Source organism: Dendrobates tinctorius, unplaced genomic scaffold (assembly GCF_039654945.1).
Source record: "Dendrobates tinctorius isolate UK_male_01 unplaced genomic scaffold, ASM3965494v1 ptg000022l, whole genome shotgun sequence".
In the NCBI taxonomy this organism is placed as follows: Eukaryota; Metazoa; Chordata; class Amphibia; order Anura; family Dendrobatidae; genus Dendrobates; species Dendrobates tinctorius.
In genome coordinates, this window is record NW_027361690.1 from 87,933,265 (window position 1) to 87,956,207 (window position 22,943).

The window sequence follows — 22,943 nt, forward strand, 5'->3', positions numbered from 1 at the left end:
ACGATATGCAGGAAATACAGGGATCTTCATTCAGTTTCAGGAGGTAGTGACAAAGGCCCTAATATTTGGAAGTCAGGAAGAGGAAGGCCACAGTACTTCTGGAACTGAAGGTGTCCGTATAGTACCAGGGAAACATTTCCCAGGTGAGGTCCTTTCAACTTCAAAGAAAGAAAGGTGACCAAAAAGGTGCAAACTGTGTTACAGAAGGGTGATTAGAAAGGACACCATTTTTCAGTGTGACACCTGCCCCAACAAACCTGGCCTGTGCATAAAAGTTTGTACTACAGAACCCTGAACCTCTAAACGGAAGTCCATATTATTAGTTAGGGTTCGGCACCCAAATAAAGCGTGTTGAAAGGCTGCAGCACAGCCAATCAACAAGCATCCAGGCTGTGGGCTTTTCTGGCCCCATCACTGCCATGCCAAATATTGGCATGGCTGTGACTGGCCAGCACGCAATGTGAGTCACATGGGTAACAGAGCCGGTGCCCAGAGGTGAAGTCAGTAAGGTTGCTGCCGGTCAGAGCCGCTGTTTCCCACCCTGTCACACAGCGGATCTGACCAGCAATAACCTTTCTCATGTCACCACCGGTCAGAGCCACTTTGTGACAGCGTCGGAAACAGTCGCTCTAACTGGTGGTAACTTAACTGAAGTCACAGTGCTGTGGGTTTCCACACTGTCACACACAGGACAGCATGGGAACTAGAGGCTGTGACTGGCGGTGTCTTCAGTAAGGTTACTGCTGGTCAGAGCCGCTGTTTCCCATAGTGTCATTAAGAGGACAACCTGGGTACCGTCGTTTTATCGGGCACCCTATTGACTTGAATGGAGTTCGGGATCAAGTTTGGGTATGGTTCAGGTACCCAAACCAAATTTGTTGGGCCGGACCCGATCATCCACAGTTCATTCATCCCTACATGATAGACTGTTGCAAACTGTACCACTCATCCATAGACTACTACATTTATTTCTGATTTACACTAATTTTTGCATGGCTTGATGTATGCTACATAACTTACACATACCAACTTGATGCAGTCTACACAACTTACATATGCTAACCTGATGGTCTCTACACAACTCACATATGCCACCACAGTATAAAATTCACATACTAGGAAAACAGTAGATCAATTCCAATATAGGGTCACTTGTGGGACCATCAAAATCTGCATTCAAAAATGTCACCCGGAGCTCAGCAGTGTGTCGAAATAGTATTTTTTCACCACATATGGGGCATTGACGTACTCCAAATTTTGGAGTCCATTTTCTCCTGTTACCCTTGTGAAAATGAAAAACAGAGGCTAAAACATTTTTGTGGAAAAAATGTTATTCTTTATTTTCACGGCTCAACGTTATAAAATACTGTAAAGAACATGTAGTTTTCTGTGTGCTCACCACCATGTGGGGTAATTTGTAGGGGGTCTCTATTGTTTAGGCACATCAGGGGCTCTGCAAATGCGACATGTTGTCAGCTATTGATTCCAGCCAATTTTGCATTTACAGTCGGTGCACATTCCCTTCCAAGCCCTGCTGTGTGCCCAAACTGTAGTTTTCCACCACACATGAGGTATCAGTGTACTCGGGAGACATTGCACAACAAATTTTGCGGTCCATTTTCTCCTGTTACCCTTGTGAAAGTAAAACATTTGGGGCTAAAATAACATTTTGATCCCTGAAGGAATTCACACATCTAGATAAATTCCTTGAGGGGTCTAGTTTTCAAAAGGGTGTCACTACCCTTGTAAAAATAGAAAAAATGCTTTAATTCCTGTGAAGCACCTAAAGGGTTAATAATCCTTTTTTGAATGTGGTTGTGTGAGCACTTTGAGAGGTTTTTTTTTTAAATAGTATCACTTTTGGGTATTTCCTGTCACCTAGACTACTCAGTCACTTCAAATGTGATGTGGTCCCTGAAAAAATTGGTTTTGTACATTTTGATGGAGAAATGAGAAATTGCTGATTATCTTTTAACCCTTCTAACTTCCTAACAAAAAAATTATGTTTAAAAAATGATGCTGATGTAGAGTAGAAAAGTGGTAAATGCTATTTATTAACTATTTTGTGTGATATACAGTATCTCTCTAGTTTAAGGGCATAAAAATTAAAAGTTTGAAAATTGCAAAATTTTCATCAATATTCTGATATTTTCACAAATAACACAAAACATTTTGAATTAAATTTGACACTAACATGAAGTACAATGTGTCACAAAAAAAAATCTCAGAATCACTATGATCTGTTGAACCAGAGTTATAACCACTGGGACAAGCTCACTGGCACAGTGTAGGATATGTGTCACCGTGCACATTGGGGTCAGTGATGTGAAACCAGGATATTTTCCTCCAGCACACTAAGTGTTGAAAGGGTTAAATTAGAGTTGCATACATGGGCTGGTTTTATGTGGGCACCCATAGAGTGGGTGGGAGGGTGCTCACCATATCTCCACTTGCAGAACCTACATCGGCATGTGTACTGATAGGACCTGGGATGATGTCACGGTTAGGTAATCATCACATGGTCTGGCTTAAATAGCTTGTCTAGAGAGTCAATATGTTGTTGTGTGTAGAGAGAGGAGGAACTTCCACGTGGCTCCAGGAGGAGCTGAAGACGTTGTGTGCTACCTGCAGGTGAATCCTGCAGGGAGAGAACTCTTTTGGAATGTATCTTTGTTTTGTTTTACCATTATCCCAGAAAGGCTCTGTTTATTTTTCCGATCCCTGCTTTGGTTTTATGCTGTCCATAATAAAAATAGCAGGTAATCTACCAAAATCATTCCTGTGTTTGTCTTGTGAAGCAGCTGAGTGTGTCAGCCTCTCACACCACAAAGTGTCACTGGTCAGAATTGTAAAATTTGGCCTGGTAAGGAAGGTGAAAACAGGCTATGGTGTGAAGGGGTTAACACATCCATATGATTGTAGATAAAAGTAGTTTATGGCCCAACCCCTGTAATCTCACTTCCCTACATTAGAAATCAGTAGCGATCTACCTTCCTAGCCCTTTCCCAGCAGAACATAGATAATTCTGTTAAATTTATGCCTTTAATTTTAAAACAGTTTAGCTCTAGAGATTGGGAACTAAATGTTGTCAATCCTCATTTAAATACATGTAAAGCAGCTAAGTATTTAAAGTGAAACTGTCATCAGAGTTCTGCATATTAAACTAGAGGTATGTCCATAACAACACTGTTATACTGATTTAATACATATGTTCAGTGAAGAAATCCGTAGTCTGGTTGTTATAAAATCATCATTAGACGTTTTGGTCTCTATGCATCGGGGTGAGCCTGTGGGGCGGGACTGTGGGTAGGGTCTTCAGCTCTACCACAGCCCCTCTGCTGCCTCTGGTGTCTTTATCCTATTCCTTGTTTAAATTTTGCTCCTGCACTGTCCTGACAGATTATAATCTTGGTTCAATGACATGCCAAGATCTCAACCTGCGCATGCGCCACAACCAGTGCCATTTTACTGAAGACTGCCGGAGGTCAATCTGCACATGCATCGATGCTGGTGCCATTTTACTGAAGACCACCGCAAGATCGATCTGCGCAAGTGACACATGCAGTTGAGATGGCGCAGGCACAAAATTTAAATAAGGAAGAGAATAAATACACCAGAGACAGCGGAGGGACCATGGCAGAGCCAAAGACTCTACCCACAGGCCGCTCCACAGGCCTGCCCCACAACCCGACCTGATGCATGGAGACCAAAACTTCTAATGATGATTTTAAAACAACAAGGCTGCGTATTTCTTCATCAAATGTATGTATTAAATTAGAATAACAGTGCCATTATGGGCATTTAGTTTAATATGCATAATCCTGATGACAGGTTCTCAAACAAACCTGCATCCAGGATGTATTGCTCCAGATACTTACACTAAAATTAATGCACACATTGAGAGATATTTATTAAACTATATTTGCATAAAAACATTTGTCCTAAGCTTTCTACCTCAAGTGTTTTGTCTTTTACATACTGTCATGACTCTGGACAGGATGGTTCCACCTCCATCCTGGTCAGGACAGAGTTAATTCAGTCCACCTCTCTTTGGTTTTGGGGCAGCTATTTAATGTTGGCAGTACCTGGATTAGTGTCGGTGATACTTCCGTATACTCGGATAGTGGTTGCTGACCCAGGTGACTCGTCCTTAAACATGTGCCTTGCTGTGTATGATTTGGTTTGTCCTGACTTCTGCCTCTGTATCCTGCTTTTGTACTGCTCTGTCTCTGCTGGTTATCTGACCCCCTTGGCTTGGACCCGTTTACTCTTTGTCTTGTCTCTAGGTACTGCATGTTTGTCTGGCTTCTGACTCTCGGCTCTCCTTGACCTCATTTACTGTCTTTGCCTTGTGCTCTGCGTGCTCTGTGTCCTTCCCTGCACTCACATGCAGTGGCTCCACCCCCTGGTCACGTGATCACTTAGTGCCAGGTCCTGAGCTCACTACACTAGTCTCAGGTCCTTGTGCACTGCATGCCTTCTGCCTGCACTCCCTGCACTCATTTATGCACCCCCTGATAGCGCCCCCTAGGCAGCACCAGTGAATCCTTAGGTGTCATTATGTGGTGCCCCCCAGGAGTATGGTCGCCACAGTGGCCTTGCTTCCCTCCAGGGAGGAGTGATGTCATGCCTGGGAGCAGTGAAAGGGTCTCTCTGTCAGGTAGCTCCAGCACACAACACAGTTCCTATTCCAGGCCAGCAGAGGGCGCTCTGAACCTAACAGCAGAGTAGCTGCTCTCTGTGGTCAGGAATAGGAAGTTAGGGAGTTAGAGTGTAGACAGGGAAGAGTGTGGACATGTGGAGACGAGCTGGGGACTGGGGCTATAGCAGAGCCCATCCCTAAGCTGATGCGCAGAGGCCAGAGTCCGAGGCTGTGTGGATACTGAAGGTCCCACAGCAGAAACCGGAGGAACAAGAGGCTGTTATTGCTCGGTTCCCAACTGAGACTCATCAACACAGTAGCAATGTGTGAGCCAGAGATACCATTAAGGGCAGTTCATGAAGGAGGCTACAGCTACCTGTCATGCGAGTGGAGTTCTAAGTAACAGACAGAAAGAGGAACTTGTGTATTCCACCTCTGCTGCATCCCACCATCTGTCCCAGAGGACCTGCATTGCAGCGCTGGTCCCCTTCTGACCAGATACCACAGGTGGCGTCACAAACTCTTAACCCAAAAACTTTTCTTTTTCCCCTGTAAATAATCCCCTTTCATTGGACGCCCAGGGCCAAGGACCAGGTCACCGCCGCTGTGACACTGTCCCTTTAAGAAAGTGGCCCGGTACCGAGTACCCCACTTGCCCAGGCGGGCGCTCCAACTACAGATGGTACCCTTAATTTAATATTTTGTTACACAACCTTTTGAGGCAATCACTGCAATCAAACGATTCCTGTAACTGTCAATGAGACTTCTGCACATCTCAACAGGTATTTCCTCCCACTCCTCAAGAGCAAACTGCTCCAGTTGTCTCATGTTTGAAGGTTGCCTTTTCCAGACGGCATATTTCAGCTCTTTTCAAAGATGATCAATAGGATTTAGGTCAGGGCTCATAGAAGGCCACTTCAGAATAGTCCAATGTTTTCTTCTTAGCCATTCTTAGGTGTCATTGCACATACTTTTTGCACCTTGCTTGACAAGCACAAAGAAGAGTGACTCAGGATGCGAGTATATAGTTAGTAGTTACTCTACAGGAAAAGCAATGTTAAAAGATCACCAAACGGCAACAAACGGCCATTGTTTACTATCCTGCTTACTTAAGGGCCTGTCACACTAAGCGATATCGCTAGCAATATCGCTATAATGTCACTGGTTTTTGTGACGTTATAGCGATATTGCTAGCGATATCGCTATGTCTGATACTTACCTCCGACCGCTCCCCCGCTGGTTATCGCTGATCGCGCGAGAACGTCCTGGGCTGTTTCTCGTCATCAGCTTCCTGCTGGGCTTCCTGCTGTGGAGACGAGCGACGTATGGACGCGGGCAGGAGGACGTCAGGTTCGCCACGTCTGACAGGTAAGTAGCGACCCCCGACCCCTGCAATGTCGCTGGTGAGATCTGCCTGTGTGGCAGCTCACTAGCGACCACTTAGCGATGCACCAGCGATCCTGACCGCGTCATATCGCTGCCTAAAGTGTGACAGTACCTTTAGGCAGACCTCACTTCAGATACAAATTGAACAATCAGTAATAGATAGTTCAGTGTGTGTAGGCAGCCATTGTTCTCCACAACGCAGGTCCTGTTTACACAGAACAATGTGCTGCTGAGAATTATTATCTTTTTTGGCAAAACATTTATTTGTCAGTTGATTTGCAGCCTGTTTAGACTCCATAATTCTTGTGATACAAGAATTCCCAGAAATGTTTGTTCATAACAATCATGCAGTCTAAATGCATCTTAAGAAACAATAATGTAACAATATCGGGATAATTAATTAGATATTTCATATAGTATGGATAATATATAGTGATGTGACATTACAGGGATTATATACACAGCAATGTAACAGTACAGGGATAATACACACAGGATGTCACACTATAGTGATAATACACACAGTAATGTCTCAGTACAGGGATAATACACAGAGATGTCACACTATAGGGATAATGATGTCACAGTACAAGAATAATGAACACGGCAATGTCACAGTACAGTGATAATACAAACAGTGATGTCACAGTACATTGCTAATACACACAGTGATGTCACAGTACACTGATAATACACACAGTGATGTCACAGCACAGGGATAATACACACAGTGATGTCACACTATAGGGATAATGATGTCACAGTACAAGAATAATGAACAGGGCAATGTCACAGTACAAGGATAATACACACAGTGATGTCACAGTACAGTGATAATTAACGTGCCGTTGCTGTGAGGTGCTGTGGGTCGTGGAAGGACGATCAATAAAGAAGACCTGTTGAACACGATCCTGTCTCTGTCTCAAGTCTGTCAGCGGCAAGTAACGGACCACCCCCCGGTCGGTTGCCTTCACTCCTACCTTACCTACATCAGTACAGAAGTACTTAACATAGATAGGGAATTTCCCCCAGTTGGGAGGGGCAGAAGTTGATATAAGAGGGACATTTCCTGGTAGAGAGAAGATAAGAAGGATTGCATTGGATAAGGCTGGAGTCACACATAGCGACTCACCAGCGATCCTGAAAACGATATCAATGTGTCAGGATCGCTGGTGAATCGCTATGTGATCGCTGGTGAGCTGTCAAACAGACAGCTTCACCAGCGATCAGCACAGCGACGCCCAGCGCCCGGCGTCGCTGTGCACGGCCAGCGTGCTGATGCAGGAAGCTGGTAACTAACGTACACATCGGGTATCCAAGGGACGTGCGTCCCTAGATATGCAATGTGTACGTTAGTTACCAGCTCCCTGCATCAGCGCGCTGGTAACTAATGTACACATCGGGTATCTAAGGGACGCATGTCCCTTGGATACCCGATGTGTACATTAGTTATCAGCAGATCGCTGGTCTCCCGCCTGTCACATGCAGCGATGCGTGGTGGCCAGCGGGAGACCAGCGACCGAAAAAAAGCTAGATCTCTATGTGTGACGGGGCCTAAAGAGTTTTTTGAGAACAATAGTTCTGGGCCATAGGGCTGAAAGTCACATGGGAACGAAGGAAAATGAAAGAGAAAAAGGGAGCAGCAGAAATTATCATAAATCATAGTTCAAATTTACACCAGATCATGACTGGCGTTTATATTGTCTCCTGGGATACAGAGTAAGATGCACCAATTTTATTAATCAAGGCTTGCTCAGAGGTAAGAACATTTCTGGTGTACAGGTAAGTAAATTCCCATGGAAGAAAGAAAAAAGCTTAATATTTTCAATTAAAATTAAATACATAGAGAAAGCATTTAAAAACTGAAAGTAATTAAACATTGCATGTACTACAGTGGGAAGACTAGTGACTTGATTTGAGGTAAGTACCTTCAGTTTTGCGGATGTGGACCACATAGCCAATTATCTCTTGTGTGTTTTCCAGCGGCTCTTTCCATGTTACCTGGATGGAAGTTGATGATACAGTGGTGGCACTGACATCTTGTGGCGCACCTGGTAGTCCTTCCACCCATATTACAGAAAGTCGGGCACTAGCCTGGCTGGAACCCGCAGTGTTCTGTGCTATGCACTGGTAAATTGCCTCATCCTCCTGACTGATCCCAGAAATGGTCAGAGAGCTAAGAAAAGAAGAGGAAATTCACTATGGTCTCGATAAAGTTAACTCTTCACAATCAATGATCTTTATTGGTTCGTCCATGTATAACAGAAGTCTCCTGCGAATTCTCCCCCGGATTTTTTGCAAACAGCTGCATATTCTTACTTCAGATTTCTCACCTTCACGTTGGAAGGGCACTACAAATCTACAACAAAATTCAAATATTTTATGTGGTTTTGAGGTGAAACTCACTGCAGATTTGGTTTCTTTACATTCAAAATGGTGAAATCCACAATGAAAATTTGAAACAGAAATTGACATGAGTTGAGTGTGATATACCTAGAAATAATCGTCACTATTATGATATTCATCACTGAACATTGATTTTATTTTCTGATGCCTTTACTTGTTTGAGGCTGTAGAGTCACAAAGCAGGAGACTAGGGCTGCACAACTGGTCCACCAGGCTACACATGTGGCCTCTAATGCCAATCCACGCAACCCTCACCCATCCAGACACAGAAATGCTTGTCTGCGTGTAGCTGATCGCATTGTACCATAGTTTCCATGTGAGAGAGGGGAGTGGCACAATACTTAGGAGTGGGTATGGGCAAGCACTAATGGCACACTGTGTAACCAATTCTGGGTCCCCCATATATCCCTAGAATGGTTCACTTCATCCCCTGCTTGGCACTCCAGAAAACAAACTATTAGGCCAGTTTCACAAATCCAATCAAATAGTATTATATGTGCCATGAAGCTGTTACATTTAGGTCAGGAGATCCGTGGCTGCTCCAGACATCACAGTCCGTAGTTGAATTGTAAATGTTGAAACCGTTCTTGTGTGGCAAGACTGTCCTATATGCATGAAGCTCTCAGTTTTAGAAATGGCACATGTACCTTTCAGACATTTATGTATGCTTGCTTACAATCCCAATTTTGCTAGGAGAGTCTCGCAAATCAGACCGCAAAAAGGGTAAGGGACAAAAAACATTGCCCAAAAGTGGGTATTTGGGGATGTTCCTGAGCCATTTTGAAGGCATTCTTGGTTATTCCTGGGGCAGAGGTTACATGTCCCGAAATTTGATTTGCAAGATCATGGCATATACTGTACTGAATACAGTCATGGCCGAAAGTGTTGGTTGGCACCCATTACATTGTTCAACAAAATTAAGTATTTCTCCCAGAGATTTATTGCAATTGCATATGTTATGTTCTGCACATGTTTATTTTCTTTCTGTGTATAGGAACAATACTATGCTGTTGGCTAAATCTTTTGCAAAGACCTTCAGTCATTATAGGACATTATATAATGTACAGTATATGGTTTAATTGTATCTATTGTATTTGTGTACTTAGCTGCCATCTACCATTTTATTATGTTGTTCATGTAATATTACTGTGCTTTACCCATAATACCTTTCTTTCTGCAATACCTCCTATCTTTATTTTACTTCCTTCTTCTTGTTCAGTGGCATCTTGGACAACACATGTTTCAGGACTGGAGAAAGGATACTCTAGTTACCTCTAACTTCGTGCTTTTAATATCAGCTCTAAGGCTGGTTTCACACTAGCGTTTTTTAGCGCAGCGCATCGTGCGCATCCTTTTGCATGCGCCATGCTCCCCTATGTTTAACATGGGGGCGCATGGTCTAGCTTTTGCACGCGTTTGTATGCGTTTTTGTGAGCATTCGCTTTTTGTAGTGTGTGCCTAGGTGCGCCGGACTCAGCCTGTTGAATTTTTGGTCCGTCCAACCTGTGTCAAAAAAATGCATGAGCACAGAATGCGCACGGAATGCGCAAAAAAAAATCACATTACGGTCCATGGGAACGCAGGTGTGCGCATGGACATGTGTTTAAAATCGTTTTAAGAGTTAACATGGCTAGAAACTGGTTAAAATGCATGCGCCTAAAAAAAGCAAACGCATACAAAACGCTTGATGCGTTTTTGCATGCGTTTCTATTGCGCACGAAGCGCTGCGCTAAAAAACGCTAATGTCAAACTAGCCAACGCCTACCTCATCTTCATACCTTCATCTTCCCTGATATCTCACCTCATCTCATCAAGGTACAGTGAATAAAACCTGTTGAATTCATCACTGCATTATCCTTCCGGACTAATCACGTGCAGCTCATCAGGAATAGTTGCAGAAGTTAGCGAGTTAACACTATCTGCCATTGCTTATACAGAGAACCGTGTTCACATCCCTCAGACACATCTCACCCACGTACATCGGTGGCAGAATAAACACACAAAAAAGCAAATTGGACATAATTTCACACAAAACCCCCAAAACAGACCTGACAAAATTGTTAGCACCTTTCCAAAATTGTGGGTAAGCAATTTTGTTTCAAGCATGTGATGCTCATTCAAGCTCAAACAAAAATTTGATTCCAGCTTACCCAGTTGCTCTATGCTTATCAACCTGGGGCTCAGACACCGGCCTCACCCTGGTCTCCCAATAAGGACAATAGAAAAAATTGGAGTCTAGCTCAACAGACATGACCCAGTCGACATGACCCAGTCGACGCGTTTCGACTGCACTAAGCAGTCTTACTCATGACTCATGAGTAAGACTGCTTAGTGCAGTCGAAACACGTAACTGGATCATGTCAACCATGAAAATTTTCTTTTGTACGCACTATATTTTCTTTTGAAAGATAAAAAGAAAAGAAAAATCCAGTCCTGTTGAGCCAGACTCCAATTTTTCCTATCATTCAAGCTCAGCTAACATAAGAAAAAAAATCAAAAAAACTTACATATGGAAGGTAAACTCACCAAACCCTGACTGATGCACTAGCAGGATGCAGCAGGCCTCCATTGATAAAGGCTTAGGGCAGCACAGGTGTAACCCACTGATGAAGACAGCCAGTAACCCAACAAAAGAGGGGCTGGCTGCCTAGTGGGAAAAATGCACACAGATAATAAGGCTTGCATAGGACATCAGTCACACAGTGCGGTGCAAAGTGTCTAAAAAGCCTATTGATCATGCCCATAGTATGAGCAGGTGGGCTGTTCTGCACTATATACATGCATCACACAGAAAAAAACAAGCCAACATAAAGAGGCCTAGCTGCATCTTGCAAAAATGATAAAAAGTGCAAAAAGATAAAACGACATGGGGTATTAGTTACTATTTTGGCCAAGACAGATAAGCTCGCAATCCAAACATCAAGGATCCCCAGATTTTGCAAGTCCCTAACAGTAAATCAGTCAGGGTTTGGTGAATTTACCTTCCATATGTAAGCGTTTGTGATTTTTTTTCTTATATTAGCTGTTCAGATTTAGTGTTAGGGACTACTAGGGTTAGTGGCTGTCTTCATCAGTGGGTTGCACCTGTGCTGCCCTAAGCCTTTATCAATGGAGGCCTGCTGCATCCTGCTAGTGCATCAGTCAGGGTTTGGTGCGTTTACCTTTCATATGTAAGTTTTTTTTCTATCATTCAAGCACGTCTAAGGCAAGTAACAGTTGTGGGCAACATGAAAAATCACACCTGAAACCAAATAAAAAGGGAGAAGTTGACTCAATCTTTGCATTGTGTGTCTGTGTGTGCCACACCAAGCATGGAGAACAAAATGAGAAGAGAACTGTCTGACTTCTCAAGAACCAATATTGTTAAAAATATTAACAATCTCAAGGTTACTAGTCCATCTCCAGAGATCTTTATGTTCTTTTGTCCACGATACACAACATAATAAAGAAAATGACAACCCAAGGCACTGTAGCTAATCTGCCTGGATATGGACGGCAGAGAAAAATGAAAAGTTGCAATGCAGGATAGTCAGGATGGTGAATAAGCAGCCCCAATCAAGTTCCTAAGAAATTCAAGCTGTCCTGCAGGCTTATTGTGCATTAGTGTCATTGTGAACTATTTTGTCAACATTTGAATGAAATGAAACGCTATGGCAGGAGACCGAGTGCTGACACAGACACAAAGCTAGACCGCAGTTTGCCAAGATATATGTGAGTAAGTCAAAATCCTTCTGGATAAGTGTCTTGTGGAAAGATGAGACCAAGACAGAGCTTTTTGGTAAATCACATCATTCTTCTGTTTACTGAAAACAGAATGAGATCTACAAAGAAATAACACAGTACCTACAGGCAAATATGGTGGAGGGTCAAAGATGTTTTGAGGTTGTTTTGCTGACTCTAGCACTTTGTGCCTTGACTGTGTGACTGTGTGCAAGGCATCATGAAATCTGAAGATTACTAAAGGCTTTTGAGTCGCAATGTAGTGCCCAGTGTCAGAAAGCTGGGTTTGCGTCCTATGTCACGGGTCTTCCAGCAGGATAATGACTCCAAACAAACTGCAAGAAGATCCAGAAATGGATGGAAACAAAGCGCTGGAGAGTTCTGAAGTGGACAGCAATGAGTTTGGATCTAAATCTCAATGAACACCTGTGGAGAGATTTTAAAATTGCTGTTGGGAGAAGTCACCTTCAAATATGAGAGACCTGGAGCATTTTGCAAAAGAAAAGTCGTCCAACATTTCAGTTGATAGATATAGGAAGCTTGTTGATGGTTATAGGAGCGATTGACTGCAGTTATTTATTCCAAGGGGTGTCCAACCAAATATTAAGTTGAGGGTGCCAACAATTGTGTCCCATTTTGGGGGTTTAACATGAAATTATGTCCAGTTTAATCTTTTTTCTTTGTTGTTTTTTTTTTTTTAGTTGTTCCAATACACACAAAAAAGATAAATATGTATATAGCAAAACGTGTAATTGCAATACTTTTCTGGGAGAAACACTTAATTTTCTGGAACAATTTCAAAGGTGCCAGTCCAACACTTTCAGTCGTGACTGTAGTTATGCAGCTTTAAAGGGAAGATAGCAAAAGAAAATGTCCTATTGTAAATCGAAAAATATTCAGGATTGAGAGTCCTCAGTAGTTGATACCTTTTAACTACTGAGGACTCTCAATCCTGAATATTTTTCTATCTACTGGCTAACACGGTACAAAGATATACATCTTTCCTGTATCTATTGTAAATCAGATTTTTGTGGTAAATATATTTTTTACACAAGGTTTTTTTTTATATCCATCTGTACTAAAAATAAAAATGGACATTTTGCAATTTTCATTCAAGACTCCTGCTTCTGTTCTTTCAAGAAATCCAAATGTACATTAGCAGCAATAGTCCAACTCTAGCCTTATCTATTTTACTTAAGCATCTAAAAAGCGTATGCAAAAGTCTTTATGAAGGGAAGGGGCGCAGGCTCAGCTGTGAGATCACTGATCAAGAATGGTGAATTCTGTGTTATCAGCTCTGTATAGAGGGGTTACCTATCATTGTAAACCTGTTTGCGATGACAATGTGTGGATTGAAAAGAAATAGGAAGCAAGAATACAAAATAGCACCAGTGACCAGTATGTAAAAAAAATGCAAGATTTCTTTTTTTAGGGTATGTGCACACATTGCAGATTTGCCTGCAGAATTTTCTGCACATAATCTGCATCTCTTGCCAGAAAACGCAGGTAAAAATCCGTATGTTTTTGATGAATTTTTGTCATGCGGATTTGTATGCGTTTTTGTAAGCTAAATAAAGATCTGTTATTTAACAAAAACTCCATTGAAGAGTGAGGTTTAAACACACAGATAGATAGATATGTATAACTATACATATGCAGTACAGACCAAAAGTTTGGACACACCTCATTCAAAGAGTTTTCTTTATTTTCATGACTAAGAAAATTGTAGATTCACTCTGAAGGCATTAAAACTATGAATTAACACATGTGGAATTATATAATTAACAAAAAAGTGTGAAACAACTGAAAATACTGTATGTCTTATATTCTAGGTTCTTCAAAGTACTGTAGCCACCTTTTGCTTTGATTACTGCTTTACACATTCTTGGCATTCTCTTGATGAGCTTCAAGAGGTAGTCACCGGAAATGGTTTTCACTTCACAGGTGTGCCCTGTCAGGTCTAATAAGTGGGATTTCTTGCCTTATAAATGGGGTTGGGACTATCAGTTGTGTTGTGCAGAAGTCTGGTGGATACACAGCTGATAGTCCTACTGAATAGACTGTTAGAATTTGTATTATGGCAAAAAAAAAAAAGCAGCTAATTAAAGAAAAACGAGTGGCCATCATTACTTTAAGAAATGAAGGTCAGTCAGTCCGAAAAACTGGGAAAACTTTGAAAGTGTCCCCAAGTGCAGTGGTAAAAACCATCAAGCGCTACAAAGAAACTGGCTCACATGAGGACTGCCCCAGGAAAGGAAGACAAAGAGTCACCTCTGCTGCGGAAGATAAGTTATCATCGGGGGCTCGGGATGTTACATTAATTTCCCCTGAGTCTCCAGTTGAGTTACCAGATACCTTTTCTGGAGATAAAAGGGAATTCAAAGTGTTCAAGGAGGGCTGTAAGCTTTTTTTTCATTGAGACCACACTCTTCAGGGGATGAAAGTCAGAGAGTGGGGGTCATTATGTCTCTGTTAAGGGGAGCTCCCCAGGCTTGGGCTTTCTCCCTTCCGACCACTGCCCCTGAGCGTATGACTGTGGATGCATTTTTTGAGGCCCTGGGGCATATTTATGATGAGCCTGATCGGATGCGTATGGCTGAGGACAGGGTGATGAGTGTGTGCCAAGGGAAGCACTCAGCCAAGTGGTTTTGCTCAGAGTTCAGATGCTGGGCTGCTGAGGTCTGCTGTAATGATGCCGCCCTCTGGGGTTTGTTCCGTAGAGGCCTGTCTGAACGTCTGAAGGATGCCTTTGCTCTCCACCCTCCGCCTGATTCCCTGGAAGACGCTATGAGACAAGCCGTCCGAATGGATCTCAGGCTACAGGCCAGAGGAGTGATGCAGATTGAAACCCTGTTATTTTCCCAAGGAAGGGGAGCCAGTCCTACATTGGAAACCATGGATATGGGAACCATCGACGTCAAGGAGAAAGAAAGGAGACAACGGCGCTTGGGAAAATGCTGTTTTCACTGTGGTGATTTCAGACATTGGAAAAAGGATTGCCCCTCCTTTCCACTGACCAGCAAGCGACTGAGCCCGGGTGATTGTCGTGGAGGTCACCCAGGCTCTCAGGTACCTTTTTCTCCATTTTCAAAAATGTTGTTGCAAGTGGAACTTTATTGTGGGAGTGTCTCCACACCCACTTCTGCTTTCATGGATTGCGGATCGTCGTTGAACTTATTGACTCTGACTTGGTGTCCAGGTGTAAGTTAGGGACAGTTAGGCTGGAGACTCCTATCCACGTTGTTCCCATTGACAAAACACCACTGGCTAAGAATAACGTCATATTTCTTACAGAGGAGTTTCTCTTTAAAGTGAGTTCCTTGCACCAGGAACATATTTCATGCTTTGCTATGGACAACCTGCCTGCGGGACTGGTGTTGGGGTTCCCCTGGTTACAATTACATAATCCAATGTTTAATTGGGAATCTCGGGACATTGTTAAATGGGGTCCCTATTGTTCTGAAAAATGTCTTGCTACTGTGTCTGTGTCGTCCGTGGGTCTGGAAGGTACCTAAAAGACTATTCGGACGTTTTCTCCGAAAAAGAGGTTTTACCACCACACCGCCCATTTGATTGTGCCATTGACCAGGTTCCAGGTGCTAAATTGCCCAAGGCCCACTTGTATAACCTTTCAGGTCCCGAACGGGCTGCTATGAAGGAATACATTTCCGAGAGTCTCCGTAAGGAACACATGCATCCTTCTGTCTCTCCCGTGGCGGCGGGGTTCTTTTTCATAAAGAAAAAAGACGGTGGTTTCGCCCATGCCTCGATTTTCGAGAGTTGAATAAGATAACTGTGAGAAATACGTATCCCCTCCCACTTATTCCTGATTTGTACAACCAGTTGTCCGGAGCTAAGTGGTTTTCGAAATTAGATCTACGGGGAGCGTATAACCTTATCCGAGTCCGGGAAGGAGATGAGTGTAAAACTGCTTTTCTCACTACTGAAGGGTTGTTTGAAAATTTGGTCATGCCTTTCGGTCTGACCAATGCTCCAGCGGTCTTCCAAAATTTCATAAATCACGTGTTCTCTGATTTTATTGGATGTTTTATGGTGGTGTATTTGGATGACATACTGATCTACTCTCCTGATAAACAGGCTCACATTGGTCATATTCGAGCAGTCCTCCAAAGGCTTCGGGAGAACTATCTCTTTGCTAAACTAGAGAAATGTTTATTTTTTGTACAGGAACTGTCTTTTCTGGGGTTCATTGTGTCTGCTGAGGGGTATCGCATGGATCCTAATAAGGTGCAGGCCATTGTCGATTGGGTCCAGCCTTGTGATTTAAAAGCTCTGCAGCATTTCCTAGGATTCGCCAATTATTATAGCAAATTTATAAGGGGGTTCTCACAGGTGGTTAAACCTCTCACAGACATGACTCAAAAGGGAGCCAATATCAAGAATTGGTCAGCCGCAGCGATAGCGGCGTTTCAATTTTAAAAAAATGTTTCATGTCTGCTCCGGTTCTTATTCAACCAGACCCGTCTGAATCATTTATTGTTGAGGTGGACGCCTCAGAGGTGGGGGTGGTATTGTCCCAGGGACCTGCCACTTTGACTAATTTGAGACCTTGCGCCTTTTTTTGAAGAAATTCTCCCCTGCGGAGAGAAACTATGATGTTGGGAATCGAGAACTTCTGGCCGTGAAGTTGGCCTTTCAAGAATGGAGGCATTTTTTGGAGGGGGCTGTCCATCCTATAACCGTAATTACAGACCACAAGAACCTAGCTTACATTGAGTCAGCTAAAAGGTTGACTCCTAGACAGGCTAGATGGTCACTTTTTTTTCCCGATTCCACTTCTCTATCTCTTTTCGGCCAGGATCCAAAAATGTCAGAGCTGATGCTTTGTCACGCAGTCTAGATCCAGTATCCCCCCCCCGAACCTCCATCCTCCATTCTTCAGCCCGGGGTGGTGGTGGCAGGTATTTCTAATATGTTGGAACGGGAGATTCGGGAAGCCCAGTCTCTTGCACCTCCGGCTAAGCCGATGGATAAACTTTTCGTATCAGCTCAGTTTCGTCTCAAGGTCCTCTGGGAGTTCCATGACTCAGTTCTGTGTGGACATCCAGGGATCTCGGCTACCCGGAAGGCCATTGCTAGAATATTCTGGTGGTCTTCTTTAGCCTCTGATGTTGGGGAATATGTGTCTGCGTGTGATGTTTGTGCCCGTGCGAAAACCCCCCATAACCGGCCGGCCGGGGAATTGGTACCACTGCCAATTCCTGAGAGACCATGGACTCATTTGTCATTGGATTTCATCACCAACCTTCCCCCCTCCAAGGGTAATACCGTCGTTTGGGTTGTGGTGGACAGGTTTAGTAAGCAGGCACATTTTGTACCTTTGGCAGCTCTACCTAATGTGGAAACGTTGTCCAGATTGTTTGTTGAGCATGTGGTGCGGTTGCATGGGGTACCCTTGAATGTGGTGTCTGATAGAGGAGTACAATTTGTTTCCAGATTTTGGAGGGCATTTTGTAATAGGTTGGGTATTGGTCTGTCCTTTTCATCCACTTACCATCCAGAGACTAATGGGCAGACCGAGCGGACCAATCAGTCTCTGGAGCAAATTCTGTGTTGCTTGACCTCAGCCCGACAGGATGATTGGTGTACTGCATTGCCTTTGGCCGAGTTTGCGTTTAACAACCGCATTTACCAGTCTACGGGAACATCTCCCTTTTTCTGCAACTATGGGTTTCATCCTCATTTTAGAGAGTTTTCCCGTTTGGACTCTGGGTGTCCTGGGGTGGATGAGACTATCCAGCAGTTGGGGGAGGTATGGCGGAAGGTCCAGAGTAACATTACGAAGGCCCAGGATAAATATAAGTTTTTTGCAGACAAAAAACGGTCCGCGGGGCCGGTGTTCCAGATTGGGGATAAAGTATGGTTATCTACCAAGAATATAAGGCTCAAGGTCCCCTCTGTGAAGCTTGGACCTAAGTTTATTGGTCCCTATGAAATTACCAAAGCAGTTAACCCAGTGGCTTTTCGGTTGCGTCTCCCGCCATCTCTACGGATCCCTAATGTTTTTGACACCTGTGAGGTCCTATGGGGAGGGATCATCGTCTTCCCCACCACCGGTTTTGATAGATGGGCAGTCTGAGTACGAGGTGGAGCAAATTATTGACTCTAGGTTGGTCCGTCGTGCCCTTCAATATCTTGTACATTGGAAAGACTACGGTCCTGAAGACCGGTCATGGGTTCCTGCTCGATCGGTTCATGCGGATTGGTTGGTCTAGGCCTTTCACGCCAAGTATCCTGAGAGACCCAGGGGTCCAGTGGCCCCCCATTGAGAGGAGGGTACTGTCATGATCCAGGATGTGCTTTGTCTTTGGCCCATTATGGTCAGACAGGGGTTAATTGTTTCTGCCTCTCTCTGGCAGAGGGCGGCTATTTAATGCTCACTTGACCTAGGTCCGGTGTCAGTTATACTCATGCCCTCGGCTGAGTTAGTTGACCTCATGCGTACGTGTGCCTTGTGCCTGATATCTTGCTTGCTTGTTTGGTTTTGACCCGGTTCTGTCCCTGTTACGAGTTCTGCCTGTCCCTCTTGTACTGCGCTACCTCTCTGTGTATGACCCTCTGCCTGTGACTTGACTATTCTTTGCTCGTCCCTCTGGTACCGCACAGCTCTCTCCGTGTATGACCCTCGCTTGTCTGACCTGCGTTTTCCTCTCCTCTTCTACAGTTTCCCTGCAGTAGGTACATTGTATCATCTGCAGCAGTAGGACGCTAAGCCCCGCCCCCTGCAGTCACATGATCTAGGTCCTGGGACTCCTTACTATTTTCAGTGCCACAGGTCCTGTCTGCTTGAACCGTCACTACTGTATTGGACCCCGCGCTCTCCCATAGTGTGGGTAAGTCACCCTGCTCGGCGTTGCAGTTTCCCGATGCCGACAGGGTCCTGACATTAGAGTCCTGACAACCAGCCTCAGAAATCGCAGATTAACAGCAGCTCAGATTAGAGACCAGGTCAATGCCACACAGAGTTCCAGCAGCAGACACATCTCTACAACAACTGTTAAGAGGAAACTTTGTGCAGCAGGCCTTCATGGTACACAAGGAATGGACATTAGACCAGTGGAAGTCTGTGCTTTGGTCTGATGAGTCCAAATTTGAAATCTTTGGTTCCAACCACCGTGTCTTTGTGTGACGCAGAAAAGGTGAACGGATGGACTCTACATACCTGGTTCCCACCGTGAAGCATGGAGGAGGAGGTGTGATGGTGTGGGGGTGCTTTGCTGGTGACACTGTTGGAGATTTATTCAAAATTGAAGGCATACTGAACCAGCATGGCTACCACAGCATCTTGCAGCAGCATGCTATTCCATCTGGTTTGCGTTTAGTTGGACCATCATTTATTTTTCAACAGGACAATGACCCCAAACACACCTCCAGACTGTGTAAGGGCTATTTGACCAAGAAGGAGAGTGATGGGGTGCTACGCCAGATGACCTGGCCTCCACAGTCACAAGACCTGAACCCAATCGAGATGGTTTGGGGTGAGCTAGTCTGCAGAGTGAAGGCAAAAGGGCCAACAATTGCTAAGCATCTCTGGGAACTCCTTCAAGACTGTTGGAAGACCATTTCCGGTGACTACCTCTTGAAGCTCATCAAGAGAATGCTAAGAGTGTGCAAAGCAGTAATCAAAGCTACTTTGAAGAGCTTAGAATATAAGACATATTTTCAGTTGTTTCACACTTTTTTGTTAATTATATAATTCCACATGTGTTAATTCATAGTTTTGATGCCTTCAGAGTGAATCTACAATTTTCATAGTCATGAAAATAAAGAAAACTCTTTGAATGAGATGGTGTGTCCAAACTTTTGGTCTGTACTGTATATCTATAGATAGATATATAATAGCAAGGCCAAAGTTTATTAATGAATAGTGTTTAATTTTGAAAAAAATGGGAGAAAAAATGGCGTGGGCTCCCGTGCAATTTTCTGCGCCAGAGAGGGAAAGCCGATGACAGGGGGCAGAGAATCATAGCCTAGGAAGGGACCGAGGTTATTGTCCCCCCAGCTACAAACATCTGCCCCCAGCCGCCCCCAGAAATAGCGCATCTCTAAGATGCGCCGATTCTGGCACTTAGCCTCTCTCTTCCCACTGCTGTGTAGCAGCGGCATATGGAGTAATAAGGGGTTAATGTCACCTTTATACTGTAAGGTGACATCAAGCCCAGTTAGTAACGGAGAGGCGTCAATAAGACATCTATCCATTACTTATCCTATAGTTGTTTAGGGTTAAAAAAAGACAGCCAGAAATAGTCTTTCGATGAAATAAAACCCTACACAGTTTTGCCATATTTATTATACGCCTAATCCATGCGACGCCCTCGAACTCCTGCAAAAAAAATAAATAGACAAATACTCCCTGTTCTGACGTAATCCATTTAATAACTAGTGTCCCAAGACGATCTCCCCTGTAGAACAGAGACATCGGGTGATGTGACTGCTTTGCAGGGCCTCCCACGATGCACTGGCAGGAGACAATGGCTCCTGGAGTGCATCACTGAGGTTACCTGAGTTCAAGCTCTCACTTTACAGCAATGCTGCGTGAGAATTAGGGTTAGGGGACCTCTCTTTCGGCGGTGGAGGGATACATTGAGGAGGATTACCTCCGCCTGTCAGTTAATCGCGGGAGCCCCTGTAGAGCACTGACATCACCCGATGTCAGTGTTCTACATGGGAGAGCGTCATGGGACAATCATTATTAACTGGACTATGGTGGAAAGGTAAGTAGAGGTTGGTTTGTTATTTTTTTATTAGAGGAGATCGAGGGCTTCGGGGACTAGGTGATTGGTGAGTATGTACTCTATGTTATATGTTGTATGAACTGTCTGTAATGTATGTGTATATGTATGTACTGTATGTTCTGTATGTTTTTTTTTACACTTGACATGCATTGTCTGATGGGACTACTTTCCCATCATCGGCAATGCTATCACTGTGAGCATTCATAGCCGAATTGGAGCAGTAGTCCATCAGAAAATGGCTGCACACAGACACCCACACACATAGGGACACACGCAGACACGCGCACACACGCAGACCCCCACACACATTCTCTGCACGCACACAGTCTCCGCCCACCCTCCGCCCACACACTTCCCTCCTCCTGATCTGCAGCGCTTCTAGCAACACATCTGAAGCAAATCCGCAAATCTTTTTTACACCTACAGTTTTGCTGTGGATGTGCCTGACTCAATGGAAATCAATGGGTGCAGAAAAGCTGCAGATCCGCAAAAAGAATTAACATGCTGTGGAAAAAAACGCTGCGTTTGTGCGCCTATTTTTACGCAGCATGTGCACAACACTTCTTAAATTCCCATTTACTATCATTGGTTGTGCACTACACTGCGGATTTGATGCAAATCCGTGCAGCCAAAAATGCTGCGGATCTGCATCTAAATCTGCAACCTTATATGTATTTTGTCAGCGGTGGACATACCATTGGTGCAATCTGTGCAGCTGCACAGGGGCCCTGGAAATAAGGGAGATCTCTTCTACCTCCAAAAGAGGTGAAACTGTGCATTATGATCAGCTACAGTATTGGACTGCAGAGAGCCCATATACTGTTTGTGCACAGGGACCCTGTTCTGTCTGTGTCTGTTGCTGCATATTGTGATATTAAAAATAAGCATTGCCAAAAATGTTTTTGGTGGTTGACGTTGACAGTGTTGGCCTCGAATCAAACATTGTGCACCTCTCTGAGTTGGACTGTCCAGCTAGATATGCACAGGTCATGTGGTGATGTGGCTGTAGACAGGGGCGGACATATCATTGATGCAACATGTGCAGTTGTACAGGGGCCCAAAAGGTAAGGGGTCCCAATCCTTCCTCAAAAGTATTGGAACTGTGCATTGTGATGAGCTACTGGGCTTCAAAAGGGCTCAAATATTATTCTTGCGCAGGGCCCCTCTTCTGTGTGTGTCCGCCACTGGCAGTAGATATATTATAGATTCATAAGAACGGACTCGGCACATACTGAGACATAAGGTAATACTTATTACAAATGGCAGTCCCTAATCATGTTGTCAATTAATAATGTGATGTGTTACAGGACATTAAGCTCCTTTGTGCCCTCCAGACGCTGCACCTGCTTGTTCTCCCTTTTGTATCGGCATGACAATGATCTGTCTGGATTTATCCTATGTATTAGGTAATGGTTTTGCTTGATTAAATTGCAAAAAAGTATGTTAGCCTTTCATTAATCTTGGTTAACCTTTTCCAGAATGTGATAGGAAAAACTGGAGACCTCTCACTTCTTGGGTCACTGAATAGACACACAATCGTTACATGACATCTCTTTTCTGGTTTTTCTTTACCGCACTTGTCATCAGTAAACTTTACTTGGGGAGACATTTGTTTTAACCTATTCAGTGCCAGCAGTTTGTTCATTATCGCCAATAGACTTTTGAAATTATTCAGTCAAGGGGTTAAGTATCTAAAAGTTGAAGTCAGGGACCCTTCTGGCTGGAGGCCCCTTTCTATTGAAATGAAAGACTTTAATTACCATGGGTAGGGTGGGGGGATCAATACAGCTCAGTGCCCTGGTTACTTGTTGCCATAGTGATGTCTCCTGGATACTGGTGCCTCTCCCCCCCATCCGTCATTTCCATCGTCCAGGATTACAGCCACCTCCCAGGCAGGGTATGACCCCTGAAACTGGAGCAGCTTATAGCGTCAAGAAGCAAGATGACAAACCTAAGTGGGGTCACACTGTTCACGAATAGTAATTCCCCGGGGATCATAAGATTATGAATATCCTATAATAGCAATGCTGGAT

The 22,943-nt window shown here is 44.0% G+C and overlaps 1 protein-coding gene across 1 annotated transcript in view; it reads right to left on the reverse strand.

Annotated features, from left to right (window-relative positions):
* The window catches only part of IGDCC3 (immunoglobulin superfamily DCC subclass member 3), a 267,620-nt gene that overhangs the window by 64,372 nt on the left and 180,305 nt on the right, over nt 1–22,943 (reverse strand). The window contains exon 8 of the mRNA XM_073568864.1: nt 7,957–8,204. Within this exon, the coding sequence (XP_073424965.1) occupies nt 7,957–8,204 (248 nt within the window). The remainder of the gene's footprint in view (nt 1–7,956; nt 8,205–22,943) is intronic.